General features: G+C 37.1%; 1 protein-coding gene across 1 annotated transcript; it reads left to right on the plus strand.

Moving 5' to 3' along the window:
* Window positions 292-5071, plus strand: LOC109231612 (IRK-interacting protein-like). Its single transcript, XM_019397262.1, has 2 exons — window positions 292-717; window positions 3426-5071. Exons 1-2 carry the CDS (start codon window positions 463-465, stop codon window positions 4965-4967), a joined length of 1797 nt encoding a protein of 598 aa, XP_019252807.1. The 5' UTR covers window positions 292-462; the 3' UTR covers window positions 4968-5071.

Raw genomic sequence — 9140 nt, forward strand, 5'->3', positions numbered from 1 at the left:
CAAATAATAACAGGTTCATTCTTCGTGAAATTGATGGAGTACTAAAAAGGCAAAGAAAGAAAATTAAGAAGTTGGGGTTTAAGGTAATTTAAACTTTTCCTCATCCTCAAATTACCATTTTACCCCTTCAACTTCCATTCTTTGTCCCTCCTAACATTCTTTTCTAACCCTCCTTTCTTCACATGCACTCCCATTAATCTTTTTAGAAGTTAGAACCAAGACAAAGGATCAGTTAGATTTGAGACACTCCCCACCCCCCACCCCCCCCCCCTCCACCACCCCCACACCCCACACCCCACCCCCTCTGCTGTCCCTATCTCCCTTTGTTTTTCTGGTCCTCCAGAATTCTCTTGCTAGATATGATATGATATACTCATTTCTTTCCAAATACAAATCCAGCCATTGGAGTAAAAATAATATACACACATATACAAAACCCTCTGTTTCTTCTTCATCCATTAAATGGCTGATGCAGCTGCTGAAAAACAAATATGTGAAGAAAATGAGGATGAAGAGGTTAGCAGTAATGAAGTAGTTAGTAGAGAAGAGATTCAAGCTGCCATTGCTAAAGCTGTAGAGCTCAGAGCTATTCATGCTGCTTTATTACAGGGTATTAATAGCCCTGCATCTAATCTCATAAAGTTTCCTTCTTCTTCTTCTCCTGCTTCTGATTTTCCTCATCAATTCTCTGCCCAAGATTATCCCATTTTCACTCCAGTAAGTTCTCTGCTTTTTCTTCTTCTTTACTATTGCCTTCTAATTAACTTCATGGGATTTCTCTTTCATAGATTTGCAGTACACCCATTTTGTTTTTAATTCATTTCTTTGCTCCAAATGGAGTATAGCCTGCTTCTAATTTGCTCTCTTAGGGGTCGTTTGGTATTGATGTATAAACAAAAATAATCCTGGAATAAAAATTTGGTTACTAATTCTGGAATAAGTTATCTCACAATTAAAAATAGTGCCGGAATAACTTATACCTTTCAAATGGTGGAATAATAATCTCAGGATAAAGTAGTAAAATTGATAATCTCAAGATTAATACAACATATCAAACAATCAATAAAAAATAATAACAGGATAACGAATCCCAACAAACTAATTTCAGTATAATTAATCACAACATAACTAATCCCAGTATAATTTGCCTTCATGCCAAACGACCCCTTAGTCTTACTTTCTGTTATATTTTGAGGTCACTTATACCTTTGATGCTTGCTGGACTGCTTCAGTGTTTTGCGGGTAAATTTTAAAAATAGCCAGATTTATAACTGGTCGTTCAAAAATAGCCCAATTTCAAAAGTAATCGAAATTTAGCCACTTTTTATATAAAGATAAATTTGAGCGAAAACACTGTTCAAAACCCGGAAAATACTCCAGTATATTATGCTGGAGTTCCAGCATAAGTATACTTGAACTCCAGCATATTATACTGGAGTTCCAGAATAAGTATGCTAGTTCCAGCATAAGTACACTAGAACTCCAGCATAATATACTGGAGTTCCAGCAAGTATATTGGTCCAGTAGAATATACTGGAGTTAGGAGCACCAGTGCTCCAGTCTCCAGTATAATATTCTGGAGCCAGCAAAGTATACCGGTCCAGCATAATATGCTGGAGTTCATACACAAGTGCAGAACTCCAGTATATTATGCTGGACCGATCTCTATTGCAGTAAAATAGTGGCGATTTTTCATTGACTTGGTAAACGCTGGCTATTTTTGATTGACCAGTCCGAAAATTGGCTATACAGTCCTATTTTTACGTGTTTTGCTTCAACGCAGCTGATCTTCAGGTCCAATTTTTTCAATTTGGTTTCGCAGCCCATCTGTTGTTGGGTTTACAACTGTTGACAAATTGTCTTTTATTTGCCCTTAATATTAATAGAGCTCAGCGTGAATTGGTGGATTCCACGTGTCAAAATATTTCAAGAAAAAGGTCCAAATCTACCCATCTTCTTTTCTTATGGTTTAGAGTTACCTACGTTATCCTTCATGTTGAAGCTCACAACAATCAAGGATAAATACGAGCCGATTTGCCAACATCAAGGATATAAACAACCCTGAAAGGTAGCCTTTGAGCGACGGTAAAGTTGTCCCCGTGTGACCTATAGGTCACGGGTTCAAGTCGTAGAAGCAACCACTAATAATTGCATTAGGTAGGCTGTCGATATCACACCCCTCGTGGTGCTGCCCTTCTTCGGACCCTGCAGGAATGCGGGATACTTTGTGTATTAGGCTACCATTTTAAGGCTATAAACAATCCCAAAATATAACAACGGATAAAATTAAGATATAACATGTAGTCAATCAATCAAATCCAATGAGATCCCACTTGCGGTCTGGGAAGGGTAGAGTGTACACAGACCTTATCCCCTACCCTGGGAAGGTAGAGAGGCAGGCTGTTTTGGAAAGACCCTCGGCTGGGGAGAAAGATATATCATGTAGTAAAAGGGTATAATTGTAATATGAAAGTAACATATATTTAGTGACTGCTCTGATATATACTTTTTTTAAATCAACTTTTGATAGAAAGCCATCAACAAGCTTTCTTGAACCATGGTTCTTGCATTTGGTTTGGGGGAGGGGGTTGGTCCATGTAATTATATAATCTGATGATCTGTTTAGAAGTCTGTGTTTGACCAAATCTTGAATAAGAATTTTCTTCCTTAACTTCAAGCATACTCTTCAGATACTGCTTCCATGGTTTAATATTGAATTAGCTTAGTGTTGATACTAAAATCCAAAAATTAAAGGAAAGGGAACTACCAGTGTAACTGGGAATAAAATGAAATGTAAAGGCAATTATAACTAGAAAGGCAGTAGACAATTATCCTATGAAAGTAGTAAAGATCTTATTCAGATAGGGGTTCCCAAGCTTTAGTGAGTACAATGCCAATGCCATTGTAGAATGTGAAGAACATGGATGATGAAATTAAGCTTTTAGAGTGTGTTATTGGAGTGAGAGGAATTGCCGCGTTTTGCTTGATTTTCTTATGGCCTTTTTAGAAGGATGTAGGGTTCTTTTAATAGTCGTTTGCTGTGCCCAACCAACCAGCTAAAAGTAAAAGTACCTATCTATATAGTGTAATTTTCCGACGTTACTTAAACAAAGGTGGTCTACCACGGGTCGTTATGGTTGACCTGGTGCTGGCTGGTACGTTGAGTCGAGTCGTGCCTGCTCATTTGGCTGGGCGTGCTCAGCATGCTCGGCGTCGCCTGTTGCACCACGCCCAAGATAAATTTGGCATCAAGTCCTTATTTGGATCAAAATTGGCCTTGGATTGCTGTATGCCCAAGATAAATTATCAAAATTGGCCTTAAATCATCTAATCCCATAGTTCAGTTCCTTTAGAAATGGTCAAGTATTTCAATCTGCTTTCGCCAATTGAGACTAGTTTGATTCACCAAGTTTGAATGTTTGCAGAGTTATGAAGATGTTCCATTATCTGAACCAAAACAGCTACAGTTGGACAATCGAGCCTACGCTGAACCTTGGGATGATTATGGCCTTGGAGGGGTGGGAAATGGCGATGAAGCCAGTTTGTCGAATTACAGAAAGGCGAATTCCTCTTTGAGGAATGGAATTTCACCCAACTCGATCAATTCAGAACTCCATACCTGTCCACCTGATGATCAGAGATCGGTCACCGGCTCATGTACTGATCAAATCACTGTGCTTAGAATAGCCTCTCCTGGTGGTGATTACTCTAAGTCCAGGAGAAATTCTTTAGGAGTGAGATCACTTTCCTCTTGCAATAGGTGTAAACCTGCTACTATAACAAGTACTGAGACAGATGGAGCTAGCAAGAGTGGGAAGAGCTCGAACGTAATCGTGCCATTGACAGATTCACACTCTTTAAATCAATTGCAGCCAAAGAGCAAAGGGCTGAACTTGTCATGGTTGTTCCCTAAGCTAAAGAAGAAAAACAAGAATGAAAATTCACCACACAGGACAAAATCCGACGTCTCTCAGATTGTTAAGGATATTGGATTGGTTTCTATTGAAATTTTGAAGAAAGAGCTCGTGCAAGCAAACGACAGCAGAGATGCAGCATTGATGGAAGTCGCGGAAATGAGGTCTTCTTTAGGAGAGCTAAAGGAAAAATTGGAGTACTTAGAAACTTACTGTGAGGAGCTCAAGAAAGCCTTGAGACAAGCAAAACAATCAAAGGATTCTCAAGTATCCAAAATGCTTATAGATCTTCCGAGAAGAGGAAAATCTATGGATGGGGACGGAGAAAACACGATTCCTGTTAGTGAAGAGGTAATGGTTGAAGGATTTTTGCAGATGGTATCAGAATCAAGACTATCAGTAAAGCAATTCTGCAAGATTCTTATTACACAGGTTGAAGAGACAGACAATTCTTTAACCGATAACTTAAACCATTTACTTCAACCTTACAAGATTTCTCTAAACTCAAAGCACTCAAAGGCAGTCCTATACCATATTGAAGCCATCATAAACCAGTCCCTATTCCAAGATTTTGAGAACGTTGTGTTCCAAAAGAATGGCGCGCCAAAACACTTGGACCCTCAACAAGATTGCCACGATCACTTCTCGTCCTTTGTCTCGTTGAGGAACCTAAGCTGGAATGAAGTGTTAAGAAAGGGGACCAAATACTACAGTGATGATTTCAGCAAATTCTGTGATAAAAAAATGAGTTGCATTATCACAAGTCTCAACTGGAATAGGCCATGGCCAGAGCAACTACTTCAGGCATTCTTTGTTGCTGCTAAATGCATTTGGTTGCTGCATTTGCTCGCGTTTTCGTTCGATCCTCCACTTGGGATTCTGAGGGTTGAAGAGAATACAAGTTTTGATAAGTGTTATATGGAGGACATTTTTGGAGATAGGCAAAAGTCACAAGGTTCAAACAAGGTTAAGATCATGGTAATGCCTGGTTTCTATGTGCAAGATAGAGTACTTAGGTGTAAAGTGATTTGCAAGTATAAATCTACAGCCTAATTAGGATCTCTTTCTGAATTCTTTTTTCTTTGAAATGTTTCTCTTTAGCAGATAATCTAACTTGTAATATTGATCCTATGCTAATCATTTGCTTATATGCATTCTCTAATATTTATCATTAAATTGTGATTAAGTTATAATATTATAATACTTCTGTTGAATAAATTAAACAATTGCTTATAATTAAACTATATGTCTATATCTATATTTTATCTTATTTTATTTTTCTTAGTTTTCTAATGAAAAATATTGAACCACAAAAGCGGTGCAAAATTCTAGCTTAAATACACAACTTGGAGAACAACTATGCTTCAATCCCAAGTTAGTTGGTGTCGGCTAACAAATTGATTAGTTTTACGCCAAACATCAAATTATCATAACCCTCCTTTTATCCAAGATTAATATCGGTAATGTGATAAGTTGAGGCAAAGTTCACAAATCAGTAAATTGTGGTAAATGGGCCAGAAAAAAGTTTTGATGATATACTTTTGTGCCATTATTGTTTTTTTTTTTTTTTTTACCTCCAATAACAGATGTTTTGAGAAAAAAGTCCATGTCAAAATTTTAAAATACCCTAGGCATAATTCAACAATTATGATAACGTATTTTACCACAAATCCTAACGGATCAGAATTTTTTTTTTTAGCATTTTAGAATTTTTAGTGCTTCAAAATTTCGGTGCTGAAAATATGGTGATTGTCAGAATTTCTGACGAGCGTGCTTAAGATTCTGATGTGTAACTATTTTTTTCAGAACAAATTCTTAATGGGAATAAAAATAGGAAATCTTACGGAAGTGTTCCAAATAAGTCCTAACTTACTAACATCTAGCCGTTAATCATAGACTTACCAAAACTAGCCAAGCACATACAAAAATTAAAAATTCAAATAAATTAGGATTTTTTCTCTCCAAGAATCACACACAACGATCTCCTTCCATATTTTTAAATGTGACTAGCAACATTAGATGCAAGACGGAAAGAAAATTTCATGGATAAGGTAGCAAACAAGGTGATGATACACACACACACACACTTTTTTCAGTGAGTATGGTTGAAATTGTTGAAAACACATAGATGAATCAAAATACAGAATTTGAGGAAGACTGGAGTTGATTTGGTATCAAAATTTGTAGTTAAAATCGAGTTCAAAAAATTCTTCTTTGACACATGTATCACGCATGTATTTCACACACATGTATCAACTTATACAACATAAACCTAAAGATGACAAAATTAAAGACCATTAATGAGAATTGTGAAATACGCTTTACTTCGATCTTCACCTCATTATTTGGCACTTCCTCTTAAACATTCTTCTTAAGATTCACACCTGTATGGAATATCTTTGTGCATTCACCTTACACAAAAAACAAAGAATAGAAATCATACCATACCTTAGTATAAATTTTTTTCCCACTACAGCCTTTAACATAGAGATAGCTCAAACCATTATAAGCAAAATATAAAGTTAGTATCAATCATATTTGTTCAAAACATAGAAGTCCTTATATAGGTACATATAAGAAATTGTCATAAACTTACATATTAAATATTAGAGGTTATGAATATAAAAGGCATGGGAGTTATTGAGATTATTTATGAAGATAAAGAGGTGTGAGCTATGAAGATAGAATTTTTTATTTTAAAACAAATGGAAAAAATGATGAAAAACCCAAAAAAAGGAGAAAAAATATAAATGTGTTGGCTTAAGAGAGGTGCCACCTCACTTTTCTATTGTCCATATATACATACATATATACATACATACATATATATATATGCGGCTATTTAAGTTAATTCTTCTTAAAAATGCAAATAGTTTGAGATGGACCAAGTTACAAAATTTCTGAATGCTTTTTCTGAGTAACATTTTGTAGAGCACCCATTAATTAAGAAAATGTGTAAATGTTCCTGTTCGACCAAAAAGTTGTAGGCCTTTTTGCTAAACTAATTGAATAAGAAGATATGGGGTAAATCCTAGCCAGAGATAATTTATTCTAAATTTGAGTTAGGAGATAGAAATAGACAAGCATAGCTGAACATGTAAATGGATTATAGTTGCGATTAAATTCCGTAATGCAAGAAAAGAATGGTTTTTCCAATAATATTAAATTACCACAAAGAGTACATAAAGGAAAGAATCACAATTCTTGAACAAGATAGACCTCCATACATTTGGTAAAGTTGATTTACAGATGAATACCCAGATTCTAAACTCTTTGCTTCTCTTTGGGCGGAGAACCTTCGGGGAGAGAACCTCTCCTCCTTCAGAGAGATGTCTCTCTTTTTGTGTGTTCCCATCAGCCACCCATCTACTACTCTCTCCCATGATGTTTATACAAAATACTTTCCTTACCCAACGGTCCTTAACCAGAGTACCTAAGTTCTTGAATATTCCGTAGAATATTCCTCTAAAATATGTAAGTGTTGAGCTAGCCGGTCGGGCCGAATTAAGTGCTCGACCTCGACCGTAGCTAAATCACTCGCCGGTATATTGCTTCCTATACGTGACTTCGGCTTGGTTGACCCTTGGTCGTTCTTCCTTAAGTATAATTCTTTTGATCAGACTTTTACCTATACAATTAGTCCATCCGCCCGTCGGGGGTTGCCTTTGGGGGAGCTCGGTGGGCGGACTTCGCTAGTTGCACCTTTTGAGAAATTTGAGCACGTTGGCCGAAGAGTGATCCTTCATGATAGGTTTTCAATGTCTTTACCTTATGTTTTGATGATCTAACAAACTTACTGTTAAGAACCAGATAGGAAACCTGACACACTTGGTACACATTACAAATGAACGAAGTGCAGCCTGAACTCCAGCCAATGTGAACTGTTGCAAATAAAGAGAAAAGAGGAACAAGATAGGGACCTGATCCCTGGGTGTTCTCTGACAGAAGTACAAGTCAACTATACAGCTGGAAAGCAACTGCAAAAAGCAACTGCAAAAAGCAACTGCCTGCAAATGTACACGCGACAGTGTAGTAGACAGTGCAGTAGTCACTTCCCATTGGGAAGAGGCGTATACCTACCAAGAATTGACATCATCTTTGGGATGTCTTTGGTAGTATAATAACATGGTGCAAGGCACAAGATACTCACTCGAGCATTTAGTGATATTCCCTCTAGCACAAAATATCTGATCCAGCATTGAAGTCACAAGTGTGTCAAGAACAAGAAGACAACTCCACTAAGGATCTGTTCCACAATGAGTCTATGTGTGTCCGTAGTTGAGTTGTAATCTTGTTGTTTGTTCTTCATTGTAACTCCTATCCTGCTTTTTTAGAAGTTTTGTTTTAGGAAACTCAAAATCATAAACCTTCTGAGTTTGTGTTGTGACTAGAGTTGGTCATAAGTTAAAAGTCTTTGTAACTAGTGAGTGACAAAGTGGCTTGTGGTAAGTGTATCACAAGTTAGTTGAGTTGAAGTATTTGTAACTAGTGAGTGACAAAGTGTCTTGTGGTAAGTGTATCACAAGTTAGTTGAGTTGAAATCTTTGTAATAGAGTCATTAGAAAGTGGCTTGTAATAGTATGTTTACAAGTTAGTGAAGTTGAAAGCCTACAGGAGTAGGTCGTAATTTTTGTCCCCTTGCGTTGAGATTTTTCCACGTAAAAATCCCATGTCTCATTTATTTACTACTTCATTAGTATTCTCAGTGGAAACTCATAGAGGAACAAGTACTCTATAGTTTGGTGGACTCATATAAACTCACAATTGGTATCAGAGCAGGTTCTTTCTAAAAGGTTAACACCTAGAAAGGATCTCAATGGCTGCTCCACCTAACTTTGAGGAAGGACAATCAACCTACAGACCTCCTAGATTCAATGGTCAGTACTACGGCTGGTGGAAGACTCGTATGCATGATTTTATAATGGCAGAAGACTCAGAACTGTGGGATGTCATTTGTGATGGTCCACAAGCTCCTATGAAGAAGGTTGAGAAACTGGACCAATGGCGCCGAAAAACAGAAAAGAGTACAGTGATATTGACAGAAAAGCCGTAGAAAAGAACTATCGTGCCAAGAAAATCTTGGTATATGACCTGATGAGTACAACAGAATCTCAGCTTGTGATTCTGCCAAAGAAATATGGGAAGCATTGCAAACCGCACACGAAGGAACTACTCAGGTTAAACAGTCCAAGATTGACATGCTCACCACTGAGTATGAGCTCTTCA

This window comes from Nicotiana attenuata, chromosome 1, assembly GCF_001879085.1.
Source record: "Nicotiana attenuata strain UT chromosome 1, NIATTr2, whole genome shotgun sequence".
Lineage (NCBI taxonomy): Eukaryota > Viridiplantae > Streptophyta > Magnoliopsida > Solanales > Solanaceae > Nicotiana > Nicotiana attenuata.

What these genes read in the sequence shown, in the direction of transcription:
- LOC109231612 (XM_019397262.1), top strand. Translation starts at nt 463, where the DNA reads ATGGCTGATGCAGCTGCTGAAAAACAAATATGTGAAGAAAATGAGGAT. An exon ending in ATTATCCCATTTTCACTCCA is followed by an intron (nt 718 to 3,425) that starts GTAAGTTCTCTG and finishes GAATGTTTGCAG; the next exon opens with AGTTATGAAGATGTTCCATT.